Source organism: Mesoplodon mirus (genome assembly GCF_964341445.2).
Source record: "Mesoplodon mirus genome assembly, chromosome: 6".
Taxonomy (NCBI): domain Eukaryota; kingdom Metazoa; phylum Chordata; class Mammalia; order Artiodactyla; family Ziphiidae; genus Mesoplodon; species Mesoplodon mirus.
Genome location: NC_138982.1, coordinates 29,881,319 through 29,909,269, shown reverse-complemented (window position 1 = coordinate 29,909,269; position 27,951 = coordinate 29,881,319). Strand labels below are relative to the sequence as shown.

The following is a 27,951-nucleotide window of genomic DNA, read 5'->3' as shown; positions in this document are numbered from 1 at the left end:
CAACAAAAACTTAAAATAATTCCTACAGCATGAAACAAAATTTGCGGGGAGCTGTAGTAAGCATGCTTCTTAAAAACCGCTTTTCAAAACAATGCAAGGAATTCTATGCACGAATGCAAATGTACTACTGGGACGTGGATGAATCTCACAGACAGAGTGTTGAGCAAAAGACGCCATTTACAAAGATGACACTTATATAAAGTTCCAAACCCAGCTAAGCTAACCTTTGCTGTTAGAAACTAGACAGAGGCTACTTTGGGGAGGAGAAGGAGGGGGGGTGATGGGCGTGGCCACTGGAGGTTCCCTGAGCTGTTCTGTTTCTTGACCTGGGTGCTGGTTACCCAGGTGAGTACATTTTGTGCAAACTCACTGAGCGGTATACTTAGGATTTATGCACTCTCCTGTATTTATGTTATTTTTAATAAAGAGACTTTTTTTTTTTTTTTTTGCGTTACGCGGGCCTCTCACTGCTGTGGCCTCTCCCATTGCAGAGCACAGGCTCCGGACGCGCAGGCCCAGCGGCCATGGCTCACGGGCCCAGCCGCTCCGCGGCACGTGGGATCTTCCCAGACCGGGGCACGAACCCGTGTCCCCTGCATCGGCAGGCGGACTCTCAACCACTGCGCCACCAGGGAAGCCCAATAAAGAGACTTTTAAAAGAGCTATGCAGAGTACGTAGTTGCATTATGGTGATTTCTCATTCATGTATGAGCTGGATAAGAAAAAACAACTATCCTAATGTTAAATGAATGGGCACTTAGGACTTAGGATAGAGTTTCCAGTGATAGCATCATTCATGAATTTTAAAAGTGCCGAATTCCACACAATTTGGATGAAAGTAAACACGATGAGCTTGAAACCTGTGTTAGAAGCTCCCAGAAGTCCCTCTGGTGATGACAGAAACACTGAGGGCAAAGATGCATGAAAAGGGTTGGAACAAAATTGTTTCACGAAATGTAAACATGGGGTGGGGAGAGCACTATTTCCAAATTTATGTGTTTTTAGATAAGTTAAAATATGCATGAAGAACTAAATTAATAATTAATATTCTAAAAGGAAATGTATTTCAAATATATTCCTCAAAGGTTATATAGTAAAGTTGACCCCAACGTTTTTTTTTGTTTTTTTTTTTTTTTTGCAGTACGCGGGCCTCTCACTGTTGTGGCCTCTCCCGTTGCGGAGCACAGGCTCCGGACACACAGGCTCAGCAGCCATGGCCCACAGGCCCAGCCGCTCCGCAGCATGTGGGATCTTCCCAGACCGGGGCATGAACCCGTGTCCCCTGCATTGGCAGGTGGACTCTCAACCACTGCGCCACCAGGGAAGCCCCGGGCAGTGGTTTTTAATTATAACCCAAAGACTTTTTGGATCAGGCTTGTAAAGTATGTACCGGGAGGGGAGGGGCCACAGCAGTAGCTTCCGTGGAGATCACCAATGACCTCATGGCCATCCCACCAATGGCTATTTCTGATTTTTAGTCTTAGAAGCACCGGCGGTGTTGACAAGCCCTCCCCTGCTGAAGCATCCTCAGCCTCCATCACCCGCCCTCCCCGAGTTTCCCCTGGACCTCTCTAGCCACTCACTTTCTGCCTCTTTTCTCTGCCCGCAGTGAATGCTGGAATTCCTCTGGGTTCCGATGGAGGCCCTCTTCCTTCACACCCTCCCTTCCTTCCTAAGTGATTTCATCATGGCCATGGCATCATTCACCATCTGCCAGCCGGTATCTCCAGCCTAGACCACTGCCCTGAGCTCCTGGACCACAGAAACGATGGCCTGTCCCACAGACTTTCTTATCTCAGCAGAGGCCTCCATTCCTTCAGCTGCACAGGCCAAACCAGCCTGGTCCCTCCCTCCCTACCATGCCGTTATTCGATCCGTAAACAGCCCTGGTGATCCCCCTGGCTCCGCAGTCCTTAAATCCAACCACATCTCCACCATGATGCTGTTCTGACTGTAAGCTAAGCTACAACCTAACCATCTACAAAGAGACACTACAACAGGATCCTAACCACACCCACCCCTGCCCCCAATCCAGTCTCTACCCCGCAGCCGTTCTGATCTTTCCAAAATGTAAATCTGGTATCATTCTCTAGCTCCTCCTAAAAGCCGCCCCCCCCAGTGGCTTTCCACTGCATTTGGGAGAAAAACCCAAATCCTGCGGCTGGCCTGTGGGTCCTGCACACGTGAGTCCTGACTCTCCAGCCTCACCCTCCAATCTCTGCGGTCAAGTCAAAACGGCCTCCGTGAGCTTCCCTGGTGGCGCAGTGGTTGAGAGTCCGCCTGCCAATGCCGGGGACACGGGTTCGTGCTCCAGTCCGGGAGGATCCCACATGCCGTGCAGCGGCTGGGCCCATGAGCCACGGCCGCTGAGCCTGCGCATCCGGAGCCTGTGCTCCGCAACGGGAGAGGCCACAGCAGTGAGAGGCCCGCATACCGCAAAAAAAAAAACAAAAAAAAAACGGCCTCCGTCCCTTTCCTCTGACCAAACATGCCCCCTCCCACCTCCTGGCCTTTTTCCAAGTCCTTCCCGTCCCCACTACCTCCACTCTCTCTCACCCGTTTACCCCTCAGATCTCAGTGCACCACCCTCTCCCCCCACCGCCTGCCTGGGTCAGGGCCCCTCATGTTCTACTACGAAGCACATACCTTTGTGATGAGACCTCCACCCTGTGACCACCTGCTCTCAGCTGGGCTGTGAGCCTCCTGTGACCAGGGACAGTACCTGGACTGGCTAAGGCCTCCCCAGACGACACCTCAAAGGTCTGGTCACAGAAACATGGGTGAACCCTGGCCACCGGTACTGGGCCTTGGGTTCACGCACAGGGCAAAAAATGAAGCATAAGAGTTTGTCTCATTTTGGGCAGAGTGACCAAGACAAGCACACAACGCCCTCCCTCCCCTCAGGATCACATTAACTTCAGCTAACCTCCCAGCCAGAACAGGGAGCTCACAGGCCAGTGAAAAGAGCAGAAAAGGAACTTTATAAGCAAACAGGCCTCCAGGCAGCAGCTCCTGCATTGTCCCCTCCACTGTGAGCGTCTAAGCCTGTGAGGCCCTCCTGCCTCCTACCCTGGCCTCAAGGGAGAGGGTGTCCCATGCCACGTGTGCAGATCACCCCACCCTGGACCTGCCTCTGCTTTTTATCACCTCTAACGCCCGTTAACTTTTCCTTCTCTATCAGTACCTTTCAGCTTTTAAAGATGCTCAATTCTCCTATTCAAAACAAACTAACAAGAATTCCTTCGACCTGTACCCTGTCTTAGTCTCTATCTATACTTACATATTCTTAAACCCAGAATGTGAGGGGTCTCTGCCTGCCCCATCCCTTAAAAATTGCTCTTGTGAGATTTATCAGTGGCCTCCAGTGGTCAAACCCAGTGGGTGACCTCCCACCCCCAGTGGGTTCCAACTTGACCTCTTTCCTGCTGTTATGGTATTCCCTGGTCTCTTCCCGCAGATTCTGGAACATCACGCTCTTCCCTTTCTCCCCCTGCTTCCTTTAAAAGCCATTTCTTTTCCTCCTTCTCTGGATCCTCCTCAGAGCTCTCTCCTCTCTCCCTCTGCAGGAATGAGTGAACTCTCCCATCATGAATTCATCCTGTCCACGTCTCTGCCATCTTAGCCAGGGGCTACTCAAAATGTGGTCCTCGGCCCATTGCTGGTCCACCAACTTTCTGTTACCAGTTTGTGACAAGATAGGTACACAAAGCAAGAGAAAGCATTTATATACTTTTCTAGCTCTTCAACGTTGCCACCATGTTTCACTGTATTTTACAAAAGCATCCCTCCTTAATGAACTGGAAAAGAACAAAACAAACAAAACCTGGTCCTTCACCACAGAGAATCTAAGAATAAGAGAATCTGGTCTAGATCTTGCAGTTCTTTGATGGATCTATCTGCTTACACTGAGAAACCAAGACTTCCCAATAAGAAAATAAAAAACATTATCCACTTCTCTAAAACAAAGTCAACCAACGAGCCAGCCAAGCAACAGAAGACCTTAGGATCCTGGGTCTGTATTTTCCACGAGGCAGCAATGGGCTGAAGCCCTTGAGATGGGCATGTGCCCCCCAGAATCACTTCCCCACCATCTCACCTGCCCCTCAACTACGTCCCCATTCCCCGCCTCCTCCCAAGCTCTGGTATAACCATACCTGCCTTCTGGAATGTTTCCCAGAGGGTCCCACTGGCCCCTCGGTCCCAAACATGACCGTCACCAGCCCCATTACCTCTCGCCCCCAAACGGCCCCTCGGGCTGTGTGTTTCTCCTCATCCTTGCAAATGACCCCGCCTGACACTTCAGTCCCCTGAGTGTCATGTTAGGCTCCCCTCCCTCCTCTGTGACACAAAGTCTTAATGATTCTTCCTCTGCATTTCTCTTTTAATTTGTTCAGTCACTCGACAAATCTGTATTCAGTTCTGGAGACACAACAGGGAACAGGACACCCCATCCCCCTGCAGTGCCTTGGCCCCTTCTCCGTCCAGCCCTAGCCCTGAGCCACTTCCCTCCACGCCGAGGGTACCCTCTCTGCTAGAACCACACTCCACTTTGCCTTAACCTCTCCCCCAGCCCTACCAGGGCAGCCTTTTAAACAATGCCACCATCCCCTTGGTCTGAGAGTAGATGAGGGTGCAGTGAGGAAAGGGAAGCCTTTTTAATATAATTTCCCTTTCACTCTCAGTCGGCAACTCGCACTAATTAAAATTACACCCTGCACAGCACTTGTAGAAATGAAGCCCCGAATACTCAACAATTAGCCAGAATAAACGATGAGTCATTTAGATACCACAGGCAAAGTTTCATAATCCTGGGGATTTGAGATATTCTGTTTCATTAAAAGGAGCCATTGAGATTTGAAATACCTGTCGGGTTCTCTTCTTTAGGACAAGATGTAAGCAGCATCGTTTGGTTTCCTGAAGGGCAATGCCTGTAGTTTAATCCAGGCCACTGAGTCTCTCAGCTTTCCCACACAGAACCTCGCAGGGGTCTGCCTTGCTTCCCCTCGATGTCTTCATTCCCAAGGCTCCGTGGTCCAGCGAAAACCGAAACCTAGTTCTAAGTAGGTCCTTCAGGTCCATCGTAAAAGGAGTTAATCTGAGAAAGTGAGAGCCCAGAGCTGAGGGTCTGAATCTCGCCCGGACAGTGGCAGGGGGTGTGGCTTTCTCCCCTGGGCAACCAGGCCTGGAGCCCCAGACTCCACTCAGGGGAGGCCTTGGACTTGCTCCGAAATCTGTCCCCACGTACCAGACACGGTTACACCCAATTGCCTCCCATCCCAACCCGGCCTTCTGGCTTGGACGGCTCCCTCCCAGTTCCTGAGGGCTCCGCAGAAGTGGCGGCAGGGCCCAGTGGTCAGGAGTGTGGCCCCTGGACCAGACAGGCTGGGTTCCAACCCCAGTCCTCCCTTTCCCAGGTGTAACTTTGGGCAAACTGCATAGCTTCTCTGTGCCTCAGTTTCTTCACCTGTAAAACGGGGATAAGGCTTCAGAAGGCAGAGACGAGGGTTAAGAGTATAGTGCTTGTAACAGCCCTTCAGCGCAGGGTCTGCCTGGCATCTAGGGGGATTGCCTCTGTGGAGTAAAATCCCATTTAAACTTCAAATTAACCGATATACGCATAAATGGGAGTCAGCAGCACATAATACACACAGAGAGACTAATTCATCTTTTTTTTTTTCCCCTTGTATTCCTGCCCCAGGGGAATTCTTGCTCCTGAAGCCGGAGACCCCAGGCCATTTCCTGCATCTTTAGAGGAAGGAACCCTCTCTCTCCACCCCCAATTCACCTGAGCTGGCTTGAGTAGGGCTCCCGTTCACGTAACCAAAAGAACGGTGCCCAGAACAGCCTTCCTCCTCCCACTGTCCATCCTAAACTCCAGCCAATCAGGACGTGGCTCTTTCTCAGCCTTGAGCCTTTCCTCCATGCTCCCGTCTACACCGGGAACAGCACTGTCCACCAGGCCCCTCCACCTCCGCCAGCGCCCATCACTCGCTGCTCAGAGCCCCCATCCTATAGCTCACGTCTCCATAGCCTTCCCAGGCCACCCGGCCACAGACCCTCCCCAGACCCTCCTCCCCAGCTCCATGGGCACCCGCTGGGGCCATCCCAGGCCCCATCGCTCTGCAGTCGTGGCCCCTGGCAAAGCCCCCGTCCTCTCTGAGCTGTCTCCTCCGGTCTAGAAGGGAGACATCACTACCAGCGTGGCTCCCGGAACGGAAATACTGCGCAGCACCAACCAGAAAATGTGTGCCGTGACTCGGCAAACTTTAAAGTGCTTTCGAAACATCCAGACACTTTCCCAAGAAGCCCCAAAGAATGTAAAGTCATTCGGAGATGAACGTGTAGACTCTTCATTCTATATCACCCTGTCTTCTTTACAATCTCTGGGAACTCTGGGGAACAGAAATTCCAAAGGGTCCCACAAACACACCAGCCACACGAAACAGGCTCTGGGAGTTCCCTGGCAGGCTGAACCTTTGTCTCAGAGGAACAGAGGCAGCACTGAAGTGCTCCCGGCCTTGCAACTATCTCTCGAGCATTCCGTTCTAGGGCCTGGAAGATGTATTCTCTCCAAGTCTGCCCATAAAACTGTATCTTAAATGTTCTGTGGGCCATAATAAATAATTTACATAAAGGGTCAGTTAGATGGAGCACAGCAGGATACCAGAGGGAAGAACACAGTGCAGTAGCCCAGGTTTAATTTGATCAGCCAAAGCGCTCAGAGCATCATTAAGCCACACGGAAAGGAAGAGAGTCATCTTTTTTATACAGCTCCCTTCACCCTCCGTGTGAAATCGTGATGGAGTGGGGCTGTGAATTATGGCATCTTCAGCTAATTTTACATGACACAGATACAAGTGATTTTATTTTTCCTCATTGTGGAAAATAATGAAATCTCCTTTCCCTCCCTCTGTCCATGTCCTCTATCCAAAGGTTCTGCTAATTTAAAACATTTGGTGGAAAAACAACACTGAGGCATTGTTCTGAAGAAAAGAAAAATTCTAATCACTTTGAGTTTAATTCTACTGTGCAGAGAAGAATATGAGCTTATCCTGGATGATGGCACAGTGACAAAATGAGTTAATTACCGTCTCATCGTAAGATGGATCTACTTGTCACAGGGACAGGAGCCATTATTTCACACAAAATAATGACCCAGATAAAAAAGGAATGGCTGTAGGCAGTAGCTGCCAGTGACACAGCTTCATCTTGGCCTAAGTGAATGGCAATTAACAAGTGTCACCACTTGTTATACACACACACACACACACACACACACACACGTATACATATATATAGGGACCAAGCTATTCATTAACTATTTACTAAAAATACACAAAATAATTTTTACTGTCTTTCTTCCCAGGGAACTCCTGTAGTCTTCTACCCGTGTGATGACAGGAAAATGTACACACGTGTGCAATTCAGCCATCAGCTGCAACCGCTGTTGACCTTGCAGAGAGGCCCCCATTCCTCTCCTCTTTGCACCAGAGGCGGTGTTTTCTCCAGAAATCATGTCCAACAACAGAAAAGGGGGGCAAAGGGAAGGGGGCCCAGTCCCATCATTTTGTACCTCTTCTCCTGGTTGTCATGGCCACTGGCCTAGAACTAGAGCCACAGCCAGCAGTGACAGCCAGAAACACTAGATCCTCCCAGGTGGAGCCCCCGGCCACGGACCGACACGGCAGGGCCAAATGGCCAGGCCACCTCAACACCTGGGTTCTCCAGAGTGGGTAGCTTCCCTTCCACTCTGCTGACCACAACCATGAACTATGTCTCTACTGAGAGAAAGAGAGATGAGAGACTCCGAGATACACATCTGGAGACCAATTCTGGCTCAGAAATCTCAGTGCTACCTGAGTGTGCAAGTTGTCTAGTCTGCCTGAACCCAGTCATTTGTATATGAAAACCAGGGGTACAGAGGCACCCTGTGCCTGCTGCACAGGCAGAGGCAGGATGGCACAGTGGGCTTTAAAGTGTATCCTCTCCAAAATGTTAAAAACAGAATCGCATGGAGACTATCATACTAAGCGAAGTCAGCCAGACAGAGAAAGATAAATATGATATGTCACTTATATGTGGAATCTAACCAAAAGATACAGGTGAACTTATTTGCAAAACAGAAATAGACCCACAGACACAGAAAACAAACTTATGGTTACCATAAGGGATAAATTAGGAGTTTGGGAATAACATAAATACACTACTATATATGAAACAGATAAACAACAAGGACCAACTGTATAGCACAGGGAACTATCTCAATATTTTATAATAATGTATAAAGAAAAAGCATATGAAAAAGAATATATGTGTGTGTGTGCGTATATATGTATGCATGTATATATACATATACATATTTATAACTGAATTGCTGTGCTGTACACCTGAAACTAACACGACATTGTAAATCAACTATACTTCAATAAAAAAAATAATTTTTAATGTTAAAAACAGAATTCTTATACAAACATAGAATGATCAATTTAACCAATTATTGAATAAATCATGAGATACTGCCATGTGTACACACACACACACACACACACACGCAATCAGTGGGGGGGGAAAGAATGTTGGGATGAAAGTAAAAGTTAACACAAAAGTGGCTGATGTCCTTCAGGGCATATAAACTATAACTCTGGGGTTCTGTCCTCTGTGGGACAGACGCCCACCTGCACTGCAGGCACCGCAGACACACGGCATCTGAGTGTCCACTCAGCAGGCTGTTTACAACCTGATATGGCCACAAGGCAACGGGTCAGTCCTGCAGTGATCTGGTTTGGTTAAGACAAAAGTGCCAAATCACGTGTTTTTAAAAGAGCCTGTTTGATAGTATGGCCAGAGCCGATGCCCTCATCTTACCAACCCGCCCCTCAAATATTCCAAGCATCTGAGTCTAATTACAAAACCATTTCTACAACTATTTTTCCCCAGTGCTCAGATCACGGGGTAAATCCCACCTCTAGAATGCCCCTACCAAGTTTATGAGAACATTTTATTTGCAGCAATCCAAAGAAGATGGCCCTATTTATACAGACATCTCTCTGAGTTATGAAAGCACCCATGTTCTCAGGCTTAGGCATGTGTGAACTAAAACTGCTTTTCCTCCCACTTCTTAAAAATGATCTGAATTCTACCATAGCAGAAAGAGTCTCCATCGTCCTAGTAAAATTACCCAAATGTCTGACCTAAGAGGTCATCCGATTCCTGGGCTACGGGTCTCGGCTCCCATCATACCAGAGTGGTTATTCCCAGGGCCTTGTAGCGCCTGAACACTCCACATATGTTGAAGAGAGGGAGGCAGAGAGTGAACCAAAAAAAAACAAAAAACAAAAAAACAATCATTGGTTGTTTAAAGGGACCATCCAATTATTCCACTTTTCTGCAGAACTTCTCTCCGCGGCCTCCTGTTGCTTTCACAGCCGAGTCCGGCCCCTTCCTTCCACCCCTCATGGCCCCTTTCTTGCCAAAGGTCCTCTGATCTTCTTTTCATTCCCCTCAGGCCCTCACACATGCTGCTCCCTCTGTTCCGAGGGACCCCAACCCGCCCACTGCAGCCCCATCAGGCCTAATCCTACTGTCTCAGCCCGAGGCGCCTCCCCGACTCCCACACCACACCCGGTCTGTCCGCTGCTTCCCTCGTGGTCATGCTCATCACTCGGGTTCAGAAAAGCCTTCACTGTGAGGACACGAGGGCAGGACCACGGCTATTTTGTTCTCTGAATGCCAGCACCTAGTACTATTTCTGGCCTGACAACAGCCAACAATATTTATTAAAGAATTCACTGATTGACTGGATCTCAGACAAACCACAATCTCCTCTACATCATGGGGGACTGCCAATTATTTTGGGAGACTGGGAAGGGGAGGACAAGGCAAGCATTAAGCGATGAACTTAGCCCCAGTTTGGGCAAGGACATTCCTCCTGCAGTAAACGTCAGCGTATTGAAACTCAGCGCACCCTGCAATTAGGCAGGAAACCTCATGTGGCTCAAAGAGAAGTTCAAAACCAGACATATTTCAGGGCAGAAAATGAACCCCCTGCAACGAGGCAATTTTCCCTGCTATGATCGCATGCCAGTGGTCACCGGACTGTGGCACGCTCCCGCTCTAGGAAAGAAAGGGGGCTCGTGACAATGAAGACCCACGGGGGAGTGGAAGGTGGGATGTGGGGGGCTCACACCACCCTGAGGATTTGAAGGGGCTGCTGGCAGTGGGCCGGCAGGCCTGTCAGCTGTTAACGCCACTCCAGCCCTAAAAACACAGGGTCTGCCATCCTTGGAGGAGGGGAAGCCACCTTGTTCCAGAGCCAAGGCCAGCCTGAGTGGGAGTGGACTGACCCCCATGAGGCCGCCCAAAGTCCCAGGTCAGAACAGGCCTGGGGAGTGCAGCCCACCTGCCCTCAGCCAGCCCCCAGCCATTCACTCAGGCACGCGCTCAGCGAGCCCGTTCAATTGCATCCTGACTGCAGCACTCACCTTCTTAATGAACTCTGGGATGATTTTTTGGTCTGTCAGGTGGTCTAGGGAAGAATAGCAATCTAATTCCAAGATGTAGCCTTCATTGTGAAGATCAGTGTTCTGAGATCTGAAAAGAGAAACACACACACACGCACAAGTTAAGATTTTGCATAATATACATATTAAAAAAAAAGAATCACTGGGTGTTCAATGAAATCCTAATTTCTTTCCTGAAAGTAACTGTCAAAAAGGCAGTTCTGAAAAAATAATTTGTGGTTAACAACTCAAATAATATAGAGGGACCTATTAATACTTCATGGAAAGACCTCCAAGACATATCATCAAGGAAAACACATCATTATAGAATGATGGGTTTAGTACAATAAGGTTTATACCTTAAACAACACACACACACACACACACACACACACACACAGAGTCCAGTAATGTATATTTCCCATTGGCAAACCAATAACAGCAGTGACCTCTTGGGGGATGGTGAGGGCCAGTGTGGGAATCGGGCGGGGATGGTGCTGGTGATCAAAAGTGAGTTTGGCTGTATCTCTGATTTTTTCACTTTTTTGGAAGAGAATATATTCACGTATCATTTAGAAAATTAAAAATTAATTTTTAAAAGACTTTTAAAGGGTTCAACCCCTACAGAGGGCAATCCGGCAAAATCTATCAAAACTAAAGATGCATGAAGAAAAGAATATAAGGCAACTGAAGTAGAAATCCTGGGACGAGAGCGGACGTGAAGGGTTGTCTGAAGCAAACACCGAACACCTTGCGGTCGAGACGGAGGCGTCCAGTGTGCCCTGCCCCCCATCACCGCCCCCCAACCAGGTGGTGGGGCTGCTTCCCCATCCCCCTCATATAGATGTGCACGTGACCCAATGCTGGGTGCACTTGGGACAACCAGCAGCAAGTGGTCACCAGAAGGAAATCCCACCACTCCGTGTCACTCCTTTGAGGGACCCCTGGGTGACACTATGGGGCTGATGGACTCCTGGGAACCACGTGGTTGTCAGAAATTGAAGGTGACTGGCTGGCCCTGCCAGACGTCAGACAACAGGAAGTGAACATCAGTCAAGGGCCGGCAGACCATGCCCTTTCCTCGTGGGAAGGGGGACTTGGAGACCAGGGCCGGGCTCTTCAGGGCTCACACCACGTGTACAGCAACTCTCCACTGCCGAGGGCAAAGCAGGGCCCTCCCACCTGACTTAGGAGGGTCCCTACCGAGGAGGGGCCCCTGCAGCCCCTGTGAGAGCAGGTGCAGCCAGGATGGGTGCCTTCATACTGAATTCCTGAGACACGTATATCCCACAAAATAAACAGTTTCTGAATGCCTATTTGCTATAATATTTTAAAGATGAATTTCTAGGAGTCTTATATATCATTCAAAGCAATTTATGCTGCCATTAACCATCTGAATATGATTCACACGAAATTCAAAAGTGGAAAAATTAAAGAGGATTTGGTTTTCCCCAGGTGTGCAACTGTGATATTTTACTTTTCTCTCTAACATATCCTTTCAGGGGTAGGGACTGAGGTGCATACTTTTGAAATGTAAAAGAATCAACTGATTCCAAACTGGCCAAACTGGAATAAACTAATTCCAAAAGAATCGACCAATTCTGAACCTCAGCCTGCTCGCCTAAAAACTTCATCAGAGATTAGACTCGTGTTCTCCCTTTTTCCCCCATGTTCTTACTCTCTCCCCACCGTAAACAAAAGACATGCTAAGAGGAAGTAAAGCAGAAGATTCCAGACTTTTGAAAGAGAAGACTTAGTCAAGATACTGTCATATGCATCATGTGGGATCTCAAACAACAAAGACAGGAATAGGAGGAGGAAAATAGGATGTGAAATCCCCACTGCTGTCATACAGGGACACCAGACTGTACAAGGTTATTTATAAATACCCACTGACATTTTGTTTTGTTTTGTTATAAATGTATTTATTTTTATTTATTTATATTTGGCTGTGTTGGGTCTCCATTGCTGCGCACAGGCTTTCTGTATTTGCGGTGAGCGGGGGCTACTCTTCATTGCGGTGCGTGGGCTCTAGGTACGCGGGCTTCAGTAGTTGTGGCTCGCGGGCTCAGTAGTTGTGGCTTGCTGGCTCTAGCGCACAGGCTCAGTAGTTGTGGCACATGGGCTTAGTTGCTCCGGGGCACAACATTATAAATCAACTGTACTTCAATTAAAAAAAAGAATCCTTCAATAAGAAACCAAAGCAATAAAATAAAATAAGTCAACACTGTATCCACTCTGTAAAACACCCATAAAATGAATGGAGGGAAGACAGGTCTGTCTTTAAACAACTCACAGGCCAGACTCGCTAGACTCGCAAGGGATAATTGTTCGTACAGGATCTAATAACTCTCAGCTTTGCTTCTAGAACAAGAAGTACTCTGAGGAGGAAAGCAAGCTCTGGTTCATTTCATCAGATAATTAACTCAGCTACATCTGAACTGAAAGAAGCACAAAAGGTGGACAAAAATAGGCATTATTACAAATTTTCTAGATGAAACATGAAAACTCACATCTCGGCCTACGGTCACTTGAAAGCAAAGCCATGCATATTGGAGGAATAGGTGAGTAACTAAAGGTCTCCCCTGCCTTACAGGAATTACCTCCACAGTTTAAAATGAAAGGGTTGGAACACTGAAGAGCGGCTGCAGGGGAGGGGTGTGGCAAGGACCGCTGACTACTCCAAGGACAGATGCCCAAGCCCTCAAGTCAGCACTCTGTGAGGGGTGAGGCCAGAGCTGGGTGGGTGGCACAGTCACACAGAAAGCCCCTCCCTGCCAGCAGCCCTGTGAAAAACTGTATCAAATCCACAAAAGCTTGAAGCTTGCCTGCAGGCCTGCCAGTGGGAGCATCTGGGCTTCTCAGCACTGGGGGGAGGTTGGGTGGAGGGAGGGCAGTGACCATGGTTGCTCTAAGGTGACCCCCAATGACCTTCCTTTTCTGGTGTTCATGCCTTTGTAGAGTCCCTCCCCCTGAGTGGGGGCAGGGCCTGCGACGTGCTTCTAATCAAAATAACCAGGCAAAGGGACAGGAGATCCCTCTCGTGATGACGTGACACCATAAGACTCCACCTTAGCAGATGAGAGCTAGACTCTGCCCTTGCTGGCTGCCAGGCTGCCAGGGCACCGTGTGGGCAGTCCTTGGATGACAGCCATCAAGAAACAGAGATCTCAGCCCTAGGAGATGAATTCTGCCCACCACCAAACAGAGCTTGGGAGCAGACCTTTCCCCAGTCAAGCCCCTGATGAGACTGCAGCCCCAGCCAATACTTCCACTTCAGCCTGATGAGACCTGAAACAGAGTGCCCAGAAAAGCTGCAGTAACTGAGATCAAATGTATGTTGTTGGAACCAGTAAACTTGTGGTAATTTATTACAGAGCGTAGAAAACTCATGCAGTTGCCGAGCAGGAAGACATGGAAGCTTCATGCTCAGACCAGGCCTCCTGCTGGTGGCTGGGTCTAGGCTCAGGCCCCAAGACCCAGCCAGACACCTGAGAAGAGCCTCTGACAGGTGATGAGTATTTCATGTCCCAGAGGGCAAGGACCACCCTGGCATCAAGAAGCAGACATGCCCTAGAAGTGAGTCCAGGAACCATGGCCTGGCCCCCAGCACAGGGGAGTAGATGTCCTGCAGTCAGTCAAGTGCCTAAGAATCCTTAAGATGCATCACTGGCTGAGCAGGGGTCTGCACCCTCCTGTGGGGGAGGGGAAACACCACTTATGTTTCCCCAAAGGACATGTCCTTGTGTTGTCCTGGAAAAGGATACTGGAAACTATCAAACACCCACCTGGACTGAAGCCCACTGGCTTCCACTTCCAGAAGGGACAGAAAGATCTGGGTCTAAACAATAAAAAAAAAAAAAGAGGGACGCAGAATGCACTTCTGGAGATGTAGGATTAACTACCTGACAAAGGCTCCCTTATCTAAAAATTAACAGTAAATACACTAAGATTAAATGCAGACACTCTGAGCATTGCTAACAATGAAATATGCTTCCCCGTCTCCCTGCATACCTCCCCTCCATAATTTCCTCTAGATTTATTAGTTAGAGGTTGCGGGTCCTAAAGCTAACTAGAGGTGGATCATTTCCCAGCTGTGTGCCTTTGGACAATTTATTTAAACATTCTATGCCTCAGTTTCTTTCACTGTCAAATGGGAATATTATGAGTAGCTATCTCTTGGCATCCTTGTAAGGATTAAATCAGACAAAAGCATGTAAAGCCCTTAGCATAGGGCATGGCAAGAAGTCCGGGCTCAACAAATATTAGCAGCTGCTGATCTACTTCTATCATCTGTAAGTGCATTCCTAGCCCTTTTCACAGTTCCTAATTACTCATTCATTCAACGAATATTGATCACACTACTACTTTGTGCCAGACACTCTTCTTTAGCATCAATAGACAAAAGAGACGAAATCTCTGCTCTCACAGAGCTCACAACCTGGTGGAGGGAGACAGGCAATAAACAAGAAATACTCACGAGCACAGAGAGTATGTTCAACGGTGGCAAGTGTTAAAGAAAAAAGAAGCAGCAAGGTGTAGAGAATCACGAGCAGTGGGAAGCTGCAGTTTTTATGAGGATGGTCAGGGCAGCCTCACTGAGAAGGTGACACTTGTAATAAAGATCTACGGGAGGTGACCGTGCTGACAGCCAGGAAAGAAGCTTCCAGGCAGAGGAACAGCCAGTGCAAAGGTCCTAAGGTGAGATGGTACAAAAAAGCCCTGTGGCTGGAGCTCAGTGAACCAGGGGCAGGAGATGAGGTCGGAGAGCCAAAGGGGAGCCAGAGAGTGTAGAACTTACAGGCCACGGTGAAGACAGTGGCTTTTACTCAGAACGATAGGGGAAGCCCTTGTTGAACAGAGAAGTGACACCATCGGATCTATTTTATTTTTATAGAAGTATAGTTGATTTACAATATCGTGTTAGTTTCAGGTGTATAGCACAGTGATTCAGTTATATTATATATATATATATATATATAAATAACTTTTTCAGATTCTTTTCCCTTATAGGTTACTACAAAATATTGTGTAGAGTTCCCTGTGCTCTACAGCAGGTCCTTGTTGGTTTTTTTTAGAAGTGGGTTTTATATATAGAAGTGGGTACATGTTTATTTTAAAAGGAGCCTTCTGGCTGTAGGGGGCAGCTAAGAGACTAACCCAGTGGTCCACGCAGGAGGTGATGGTGACCCCAAGGGGGCTGGTAGCAGCGTAGCAGCGCTGGGAAGTGGTGGATTCTGGATATATTTTCAAGGTAGAACCTTCAAGACTTCCTTATGAACAGAACAGCTTGTGAGGTGTGAAGGGAAGAAAGCAGATGAGGATGGCTCCAAGGATTGCTCCAGCCACCGAGAGAGTAGATGATGCTGACACAACTATGATGGGGAAGGCTGGGGCGGGAATGGTCACAGGCTTGGGGACAAGATCAGTAATTCGGCTTCCTAGGTACTGAATTTGACATTATCCAGCAGACGGCCAAGGAGAGATATCTGGTAGAGAGCTGAATACATATTCGAGTCTGGACTTCAGGAGAGAGGGCTGGAGATGTGAATCTGGGAGTCATCAGCTTCCACATGGTATTCAAAGCATGAGACTGAATGAGATCTCAATTAATATATAGACAGAAGAGTCAAGGACTGAGCTTGGGGACCCTCCACCATGAAGAGGGTGGGGAGAAAAGAGGAGAAAGCAGCCAAGGAGACAAAGAAAGAGCAACCATGGGGGAAGAGAGAAAACCAAGGGAACGTGCAGTCCTGGATCAAATCAAGGAAGTACATCTAGGGGAGGGTAGGAGCCACCCTGTCCATTGCTTCAATTAACATATTTACAATCTTCTCTTCAATTTACTTATCTTCTTGAAATCCCAAGAGAGAAACTGGATTTAATCCACCCTACAGAAAACGGTGCGAAGAAATCAGTTCACATTTAATATTATATATGACTATCCTGTTACATGGGCTGACTGTCAAATCAATCTGCCGATTTGGGTTCCAAGTAGCTTGGCTCCTTGAAAAGAAACCATCTCCATGCTGCTGGGTCATTTCTCAGAAATGGCCTGGAGGGAGCATTAACTAAAAAGATCTCTGACCCATCTCACATCTTGGGGTCCCCACCTGTACACACTGGAGAGTTGAGAGGGGTTGATTTCCAGCTATTCCAAAGGGAGTTTTTCAAATGAAGAGGGAATGAAAGTATATCATGGAGCAGATATTCAAGGTCCTGAAAGCCAAGAATGAGTAAGACAAAATGAATTCAGATTCTCAGAGCACAGCAACGACAACAAGGCACATAAACAGAGCACTCCTGACCAATTAAGACACTGGAGAAGCAGCTAAGACCTCACAGTCCAGCTAAGTTTTCAAAAACCATCATAACATGGCAACAAAATGCTGTGGTACCCTAGACTGGGTCCCAGAACTGGAAAAGGACATTAATAGAAAAATTGATGAAATCCAAATAAAATCCACAACTTAGTTATTAGTAATATACCAAAGTCAATTTCTTAGTTTTGACAAATGTACCACAGTAATGTAAGATATTAATGATGGAGGAAACTCGGTGAAGGGCCTAAGGGTTGTGACTTTTCTGTTAAATCTAACATATCCCCAAATAAAAGTTACTGAAAAAAAAAAGAAAGAAAGCCATCAGACACTCTGGGGGATGTGTATGTTTGTTTGTTTTGATTCTGTAATATTTATTCTCAGAGTAAGTGTTTCTAGTGCTAAACTACACCAACACCCCTGCCTGACTATACTGTTTATGTAAGAGACCCCTCAAATCACATGAAGGCAATGACTGAAATAATTGGGTTTGGGGGACAAAAGAATAATCTCCGTTGATGTGCCCTAACTTTAGGCACTGGACCTAGCCAACAAGCAAACCCTGGGCTCTGTGCATCAGACTGGGTGTCCCGTCGGGCAGGCATTCTCCACCCTGGCTGTATTCAACCTTGAAATCACTCGGTGAGCTCCCACAAATTTTGATTTAATTGGTCTGTGGTATGGCCTGGGCCAAGGGGCTCTAGAAACTCCCCAGTGATTCTAATGGGCAACCAGAGTGGAGAACGACGGTCTAGGTGGGCTGTGTTGCAGTGGGTGCTCTCCTGGAGATGTTCTTTGGCCGTAACTGAGCAAGTCCACGGAAAAGAGGAAACACAGAAAGAAGGACTTGTAAAGACCAACAATGTAGACTCCTAGCCCCTCAGAAGAAGACAAACCTCCCAGAAAAAGGACCAGACCTTAAGGAAATATAAGAATGGACAGCTCTACCTGTGACTCTTTCAGTTAGAAAAACTCAAAAATACTTCCCACTTCTTGGTTTCCTCACTCTTCTTATGTGTTATCGTGCTAAAATATACATAACATACCATTGACCATTTTAGCCATTTCTAAGCATACATTCAGTGTCATTAAGTACATTCACAATGTTGGGCAAGCGTCACCACCAACCATTTCTGGAACTTCTTCATCATCCCAAACAGTCCTTGCTCCTTTGACACCATATAAATGGGACTTGGGCCAAAACTGAGCATGAACATGTAGGAAAATTTAGATAAAGGCTTCTCAAACAAACACACGAGAGTAGATTCAGGCGCTGCGCATTTGTGCACAAACCTTTCCTAACCGTAGGGCAGGGCAGCAAAGAGCCCACATGCCAAAGTACCTCAGAGGTCAACACGATTGGCCCCAGACATCAGAGCTGTTTAAGACCATAATAAAACACCACCTATTCCGTGTCATGTCGCCCTCATTACTCAGACACAAACATCAGCTGTCATAAAAACTGTGCACAAACTCCTCATGTCACCATTGCCACATCTGCCAAGGGTTGTGTGGTCATTCCCCAGGCAGCTGGAGAGTCAGAAGGTCAAACCAAGGGAAGCAAACTCAAAGGTCCACAAACACTGAGTTAAAGAGGATATTTTTTTGACCAAAAGATATAACCCGATCACTTTGTTCTCATATAAAAGAAAGAGAAATGGTCTTCATGTCCACCAAGAAATATGCGCTCTCCTATTTTTCTCCAAACACAGAGTCCTGTCTGATGCCCTTCCACATTCCAATTTCTGAGAGCGACGTGCCTACAGAGAAACGTGACCCACCAGGGGAAAAGTCCCAGTGCACGGGTGATGTCAAGTGGCACGGCCAAGTCACCCCCGTACTGGGGAGCCGGCGGGAGCAGTGGAAACCATGGTGAGCTGGGCAGTTTCTATCTCAACCATTGCTAGGTACTCCAGGCCAGGGTTGCCAAATCTTCGAACTTTTTTAAAGGAGTCATTACCTCATGTTTTTTGGTGGCCACAAATGTCAAATTTTGGCTCCAAACGATGTTTATTACTATTATGTAATCCAACATCTTTGGGACTGAATCTGACCTCTGGGCCATCAGTCCCTGGCCTCTGGGTTCCATACACAATGCTCCAATATGAGTCACAGAGGCTGGATGCCAGGCAAGAGATAAGAGCGAACAGATTATCCAACTATATCATTGTCAGAATAACTAACCGTAAACCCAAGTCCGATATTTCACCCATTGTAATGAGCTGGCAGATTCTTCCCCTCCCCACTCCCCATGACCGTGGTCAGGACATCGACACTGACCCTGCCTGATCTCACAGTGGCTGGGACAGAACCCTTTTCTAAGCCATTAAAAAAACATGTTTGCAAGCAAACACTGTAACGCTTTATGAGTTACAGTCATAAAGGGTTAATCCTCAAATTATTCGGATGAAATGTCAAGCAGTAAGCTGAATACCTATTTTGGTCTCATGGACAGAGCTGAAATCAGGCCACTAAAAAGCAGACGCCTGTTTATAGTCTACTATAAACTATCTTTTTAAACAATAAACATGTTAATAAAAACTATCATACACACTTCTTTTAAATAATAAACATGCAACAGATCTCACTTCAACTCATTAATCCCTTAGATAGCTTCAAAGATCATGAGTTGAAGCAACATCTTCTTTTTCCCAGGACACAAAGCACAGTTTGAACTTGAGTTATGAAAAGAAATGAGAGAGAATGTGCAGTTCATCAGTAGGGCTATTTTTGCTTCATTGAGGAACAATCAGAAAGAAATGGTGACAAACACAAACTTAGATTACTAGGCACTTCTCCAACGAGAGAAAAAAAAGAATCATTAAATGTCAGTTGACAGAACCAAATTCTCTATCTCTGGGAAACAGGACGGAATTTTCAGATTTTTCCCTCAAGGCAATGCCAGGTTCAAGTAGAATGATCAGAATGGTGTGTTGTTGTTGTTGTTTTAAAGGAGTAGTAGGGAGGAAAATGAACTACACATCTGAGAAAGATCTATCCACGAAAGGAAAAGAAGGCTTTTTCTAGTTTCATGAGCTTATCACTTGCTTGACCACTGACCACAGGAAGGGCTGGAGTTACATCCTCTCAAGAAACTTACAGTCTCATATTTTGCTTAGTGAAATGTCAAAGAAAAATACTGCATGTTATCGCTTAAACGTGGACTCTAAAAAATAAAACAAATTGGTGAATATAACAAAAAAAGAAACAGACTCCCAGATACGGAGAACAAACTAGTGATTACCAGTAGGGAGAGGGAAAGGGGGAGGGGCAACATAGGCAGAGGGGCTTCAGAGGTACAAACTATTGGGTATAAAATAAGCTACAAGGAGATATGGTACAATACAGGGAATATAGCCAATATTTTATAATAACTATAAATGGAGCATAACCTTTAATTAAAAATTGTGAATCACTATGCTGTACACCTGAAACATATAATTTTGTAAATCAACTACACTTCAATAATAAAAAAAAAAAAAGAAACTTAGAGTCTATGGGCATCTAACTACCCAACACTGCTATTTATTCTAACCATAGAGAAGAGCTATGAAAGTTCAGTTGCTTCCACAGTCAGGGATCAGGGAGTTTTAAAAAGCAAAGAGCACGTAAGCAGAGTCTTTGAAGCTGTGTGAAAATTAGTCATGGGACAATGGATAAAATTACATTCCAGGCACTGAGAACAGAAATTAGGAAGGATCTAGTTGGAAAAAAAGCATGAGTTACATGGTGGAAATAATAAATAGGTCAGTTTGGTAAAAGATATGTGAAGGCGAGGTTTGTTTATGCTAATTCGGCTGGATCAGTAAACACGAGCCTGGCGAATGTATGGGTGAATTTGCTGTTGGAATAGATCTGTGATGGGGGCCCCGCAGTGCTGGCTGGAGCAGAAAGTGAGAAACGGGGTTGGAAAGAAAGGACAGGGGTGTGTCGCTACAGGACGGGACTGGCCTTCATTCTGAGGAAAAGGGGAGTCATGGATGGTCTTAGATGAAAGAAGATACGGAGTACAGATTTTAGGAAGATTAAGCAAGCAGCACTCCATATGATGGAGGAAGAGTCGGAAGAACATTTTAGGAGAGCAGAAATGAGACCTAAAATTTCTACAGAGGAAGTGGATGGATGGGAGAGAGAGTTGAGGTGTGTCTTGTTCCTGCAGGTGCTGCTGGTTGGGTTGGGGGGAGGGGAATAAACTGCTGCTCCCCAAAGCTGCTCTCAGATCAACGGGGAAAAGGTTCCAATAATCTCTGTGACCTCCTCTTTGCAAAGTGAACCAAATCTACAAAACCAAAAGGAGGCTGCTGGAGTCAAAAGTTTCCCCTAATAGTGAAGCTTGAGAAATGCTGGAAGGAGAAAAAGCCAAATAAACAAATCCTAGTGAATCTTTCAATAAAGCACCTAATTACAGAGTTTATCAGGGGAGTGCTGAAGTAGGAAGCAGAGAGAAGGAAACAACTCTTAGATGGGTCACTGGTCTTTCTTCTCCCTTCTTTTTTTCGCCAACAGACATGCACCCCATCTGTGGATAAGGGTTTGGTATCCCGTGGAACATTCCAGAGATGATGGGGGGAGATGTGCACATGATACTCTAACCACACACTCTCCCAGGGAGCTGTGCACTGCCAAGCGGGTGCAAGGCATCGTGGGCCCCTAACGAGCCACGGCTGCTATTTATGCTAGAGAAATCTTGCCACATCCTGCCTCACTCTTTACTGCTCGAGCCGGCTCTCTGGTAGATAAGCCATCAGTGACTTGCACAACACAAGGAGTTCACCTTTAACCTTAAAAGGCAAGAAAAACAAGTTTTACCCCCAGTGGTCCCTGTATAATGTAGCTGTGAGAGAAATTCAATCCCCACCACACCGGACTACAGCAAAGAGGACCACCGCCACATGAAATCAGACTTGGGGCAGGGTCCTGCTTTCTCATGAACACTGCAAGGCTCTGGCTGACTCTGAAACATGTGGAAATGACGACTAGTAGTACTGATGCATAAATGTTATTTTTTCACAAAGATAACACTGAATAAAGGCAGGTCTGCCTGGCACTTACTGGTTCAGAAAAGTCACATGATCTGCAAACAAAAATAACAGCAGTAGCCACACACGTGAATGCCCTTCCTAAGACGCTCACCAGCCATGTCCAGCTGAGAGACAGGAAGTCTTCTTTATTTACGGTTAACGCACACATCCCAATTCAAGTTTGCTCATCGTTTCCTTCTTTTCTGGGTCTTCCTACCCGCACCCTCCAACCTGCTGAGTTAGACGATGGACGTGTTGCATCTCTGCACTGCCCAATACAGTAGCCACTACCCACATGTTGCTACTGAGCACCTAAAATGTGGCGAGTGCCACTGAGGGAATGAATGCTTAATTTTATTTAATTTTAATTAATTTTCATTAATAATATGTGCCTAGTGGCTCACTAATAGAAAAGCACAGCTTAGCTCTGTTCTGAAATTTTTTTTTTTACATCTTTATTGGAGTAAAATTACTTTACAATCGTGTCTTAGTTTCTGCTTTATAACAAAGTGAATCAGTTATACATATACATATGTTCCCATATCTCTTCCCTCTTGTGTCTCCCTCCCTACCACCCTCCCTATCCCATCCCTCTAGGTGGTCACAAACCACCGAGCTGATCTCCCTGTGCTATGCGGCTGCTTCCCACTAGCTATCTACCTTACGTTTGGTAGTGTATATATGTCCATGCCTCTCTCTCGATTTGTCCCAGCTTACCCTTCCCCCTCCCCATATCCTCAAGTCCATTCTCTAGTAGGTCTGTGTCTTTATTCCTGTCTCACCCCTAGGTTCTTCATGACATGTTTTTTTCTTAAATTCCATATATATGTGTTACCATACGGTATTTGTCTTTCTCTTTCTGACTTACTTCACTCTGTATGACAGACTCTAGGTCCACCCACTTCAGTACAAATAACTCAATTTCATTTCTTTTTATGGCTGAGTAATATTCCATTGTATATATGTGTCACATCTTCTTTATCCATTCATCCGATGATGGACACTTAGGTTGTTTCCATCTCCGGGCTATTGTAAATAGGGCTGCAATGAACATTTTGGTACATGACTCTTTTTGAATTATGGTTTTCTCAGGGTATATGCCCAGTAGTGGGATTGCTGGGTCATATGGTAGTTCTATTTGTAGTTTTTTAAGGAACCTCCATACTGTTCTCCATAGTGGCTGTACCAATTTACATTCCCACCAGCAGTGCAAGAGTGTTCCCTTTTCTCCACACCCTCTCCATCATTTATTGTTTCTAGATTTTTTGATGATGGCCAATTTTGATGTGCACATAGATCCCCTGGGATCCTGTTAAAATGCAAATTCGGAGTCTGCAGATGTGGGTGGGGCCTGGGATCTGCATTTCTAAGAGGCTGCCAGGTGATGCTGAGGGTGCACAGACCAAGGTAAAGACTGGAACTGCTTCGGGAACCACCAGTGTGACCTGGAAGCCTCGTGAGTGGGTGGTCTCCAAAGCTTTAGATCATAAAACCCTCAAGTAAAAGTCTCCTGAGTACTACTGTACCAACATCTTACCTATGTTAGAAAACAATGGACACAAAACAAAACATTTAGAAGATTAGAAACAGATGAAATAAGCAATATTTAAAAAGTGTAGTTGCAATAGGTCCCTATTATTAGTAATTAATATTCCAAGGCACAATATACACTTGAAATGAGATTCACTGTTAACAATCATGGAAGTAAATCCACATTGCAAAATGTCTTCTTGATGAGTCTAAAATTCTTTGGCCATCTTTTGTCAGACTGGAATAGGTAGGCATCGATTTTTTTATGTCACCAAGAAAGCTCTTACACACAGTGAGAGAAGGATCGATATGGCCAGTTGTGTCTGTGTGTGTGTGTGTGTGTGTGTGTGTGTGTGTGTGACAGAGACAGAGAGAGAGAGAGATAGAGAGGGAGAGAGGCGTGGTGCTCCAAGGACAAAGAACAAGATAAGGGAGGGGCGAGGGAGGAGAATTTCACATTTACATTACTGGTATTCTATGTTCTCTGCAATCTGCAATGAATTTACAGGAATTTTTTAAGCCATGTGTATATTTCACGAGGGCTAACTTAGTTAAAACTACAAAAAATAATCCACAAATCCACTTCCCTGGGTTCTCAGCTGCAAATGTTCCTCTGACCTCAGTCTCCTCCAGGATCCCCCCCCGTCACACCCCGCTTCACACAGACAAGGGCCCTCTGACATCTACACCCAGCCAGGGCACCACCTTCAACCTGAAAGCTAAATATTGGTAATGCATAATTTCTCTCCTAATTTTTCAGTATAAATAAACATACACAGAAGCTTCAATTCTCTTTCAACATAGGTATGTCTACCACCTTTGGTAACCACTGGTCTAGACGGTGCATAGAGTTTTCAGAATAATCACAAAGCTCTAGAATAAAAAATGTACTTCCAACAATAATATTGAACTCTATGGTCTTAAAAACACCTGGTAGAAATTCTTCTCAGATTAGTATGTAAATGAAATTACAATTTCAACAGGGTTTACTGGGAACTGAAGAAAATAATTTTAGACTATAGACAATATATGGAAAAATCAATATGCCAAAGTTGCCAAGATCCTGAAAAAAATAGTGCTTGGCTAGATATTAATATACACTACAAATTTATTGTCATTTATTGTAATCAAAATAGCATGGGATTAGCACAAAAAATCAATCAATAGATCAAAGGAACAATAAAGAATCAGGAATAAATTAGGATGTATGCAGAAATCCAACCTATGATAAAGGTGGAATTTCATTCACCAAGTTAGGTTAATACAATAAATGCTGTTGACAAAGGCAGAAGAAAATACAGTTAGATCCCTTACCTCACACCCTAACGCTAATCCAGTGGTTCTCAACTAGGGGCAGCAGTTTTGCCTGTTCAGGGGCATTTCATAACATCTGGAAACATTTCTGATTGCCATAACTGCAAGGGCGGGAAGGGGGGGGGGTGTTTGCTATTGGCATCAAGTGGGCAGAGGTCAGGAATGTTGCCAAATATCCTACAACTCACGGGATGGTCCCTGGCCCAAAATGTCAACAGTTGAGAAACTACATAGGCTGAGAAATCCTACCCAAACCCTAACCCTAATGATTACAAAGTTAAAGAGGAACAGTGTTAGAAGTAGAAAGATCCTGATGAGAAACCTGGCTCCTCCACACCATCAGAAGGGTGACTCAGAAGAAAGTACCGTTTTCTTCATCTTGGCTTTCAAGAGGAAAGACAAGGCACACCATGAAGCAAAGAGCAGGGACTCTGGCCACAGCAATAAATAAATGGTAGCTATTATGGCCAATAACATAAATGGTAAAACATATTAAGAAGTGCCTGTGAGTCTAAAATGTCAATATGACACTAATGAACTTATCTACAAAACAGAGCAGACTCACAGACATAGAGAACAGACTTGTGGTTGCAAGGGGGGGGAGGGATGGAGTGGGAGTTTGGGGTTAGCAGATGCAAACTATTAAATACAGAATGATAAACAACAAGGTCCTACTGTATAGCACAAGGAAATATATTCAATATCCTGGGATAAACCATAATGGAAAAGAATATGAAAAACAGAATGTATATCTATGTATATAACTGAATCACTTTGCTGTACAGCAGAAATTAATAAAATGTTATAAATCAACTATACTTCAATAAAATAATTTTTTTTAAAAGAAGAAGTGCCTGCAAACATATAAATGTTCTTCACAAGAAAAATGGGCTTTTTGTTCCCTTTTTGTTAAGATCCAGGTTGCCTGACAGAGCAATTTTGGGGACTTAAACTATAGAAGTCGAGGATGAAAATTTCAAGTTGTTATAAATCCCCCCAGAGCATAGATTGTGCTCACCTCGTTCTCTTACAAGGGTCACTACCTTAGAAGACAGAGACACCTAGGACATTTTGCTTTTGCTTTTAGGGAACAGAGGGAAATAGTACATTAATGGCCTTAGAACCATCATTTGCATACAACTGTTCAGTGCAGAAACTGACAAGGCCCAGCTAGCCTGCTGAATGGAGCCATTTGGGGGGCTCCAGCTGGTTTGCAGTGGCAGCCCTATGTCCTGAAACCAGCTTGGGGGTAACCAGGCCTGTGGTCCCATAGCCTTGCTATGGGGACCCTTGATACTGCGAAGTCCAGAGGATTCTGGGAATTCTCTGAGGACCCTTCCATAAGCTCCAGGCCCCTGAGCTGAAAGATGGTATATTTCTGAGCCATGAGCCTCAAGATGGAACATAAGTCCCATCCCCACTACACCCTGCCACTCACGTGCCCCACACTTCAGTACTGAGAAGTCATTAGTAACTTCTTCAGTCTAATTTTTTAGGAAATAAAATGGAAGCAAGGAATAACAGAAGATAATAGTACCTTTTAGCTATAAAATAGAGGAAGTCTAAAACCTCAGCTGAACGCATAATAATGGTTTCAACAAATATTAACGGCAAAAAACCACCATCATGAGGACATAGTGAGACAAAATTATAACACTTAACACACACAGGAATGAAGCAAAAGTGCTCTCAGGCCCTCAGAAACAGGTGTTGTATGAATAGGAGTTACTAATTTGGTTTTTAAAGTCTTTGTAGCCATTTTAAGTTCCATCCCGTGGTCTCCGAATAGGAAGCAAATGAAATGATGTACTCCACTAAATCACATTACAGCATTTACCTCTTTGTAAAATGGTTCCATCTTTCAACCATTTAAAAAATTATAGAAAACAGCTAGATAGATCACAGAGATTACATCAAGATCTCAAGAATGCTGCAATCACTAGCAATGTACTTATATGGATCTGGAAGTTATTTCTCACCTGCCGCTGCATTCATAGCTGAAAACGCCAAATTGAATAAGTACTAGCCTTTTCCAGGCCCCAGCAGTAGTAATGCCCACTGCATCTTTCTTAGCTTGAGAAACAGACACAATCTAAGTTACCTCTGATTGACAAAGAAGAGTAAAGACAAAAATGACTTTGCCAGGAAGACAATGTGAGTTCCTAAATCTAATATGGAATAGGCGTGCAAGTACAAAAATCTAACACAAATAAAACTGTGTGCAAGCAAATGACCTATATTGTGTGCACATGGCCCTCATAACAGTAAGTGTCCCTATAACCCACCTGCAATGTCACATAATAAACCTTCCTAGAGTCCATTTTAATTTAAAGATTGTGTGTACAGTGTGGGAGGAAAGGGCTTTTACCTTATTTTAAAACAAATACAGACACGTCACGGTACCGTAGTATTCGCGCAGGTTTTAAGATCAACAGGAAACTTCAAAGAAATGTAGCGTCTGTGCTGCTGCATTTTGGATATCTGCTCGCCGTTCTCTGCCATTCTAAACGACTTCTGAGAAAGACTGGAAATCACTAGCATGTTAATTCTCTCTCTCAGAGGAGGCAAAAAAATAAATAAGGTATAAAATGTGGGGAGAGACACAGGCAATCGAGGACAGCAATCAAACAGGGGAGGGAAATGAGGTCTCACATGAACCACGCACGGCTTTCCTGTTCTCTCCACTGGGATAAAGACCAACACTTGGAGAGACAGAAGAAGAATAGGTAGGCAAGCCATTTAGGGGTGTGGATGGGAAAAAACTCTCTCTCCCCAAGAGAATGTGGCTTTACACCGGCATATTAGATTGGAAAGTGCAAACACAATAATTAACAGTGAATCCTGAAACTTCAACACGCCAGAAAAGAGTGTCACTCAGGAGTGAGACGGGAAAATAGGAGGGATACATTAAGGTAATCTTCAGTGAGGCTGGACAGCTCCACAGGGGGCGGGCGGCAGCCCTGGAGAGCTAATCAAGTTCTCCCGACACCTCGGGAAGCTTGAGAAAGCTGATGAAGGATGCTCCCACGCCAGCAGCTAGGGGCAACCGTGGGCAAAGAGCGGGGCCCTTCCCAAATCCGAACCCCAAACAACAACCTCCACGCTAAACAAACACCTTTATTCCCCGCCTGATTTAGGAAAAGAACTTTGAGTCCCCCTTCCTCAGTTTCTGCCCTCTGGGAATAAACCAGCTGCTGTGGTTTTTGCACCACAGGAACACGTGTCAATCACCGCTAGGCCCAGCATTACTTTTCCTCCTCACGTGTG

The 27,951-nt window shown here is 45.6% G+C and overlaps 1 protein-coding gene across 2 annotated transcripts in view; it reads right to left on the bottom strand.

Annotated features, from left to right (window-relative positions):
• Positions 1-27,951, bottom strand: part of RFTN1 (raftlin, lipid raft linker 1) — a 199,975-nt gene that overhangs the window by 81,696 nt on the left and 90,328 nt on the right. For both annotated transcript variants that reach the window (XM_082625135.1, XM_082625136.1), the window contains one exon: positions 10,482-10,590. In XM_082625135.1, the coding sequence (XP_082481261.1) occupies positions 10,482-10,590 (109 nt within the window). The remainder of the gene's footprint in view (positions 1-10,481; positions 10,591-27,951) is intronic.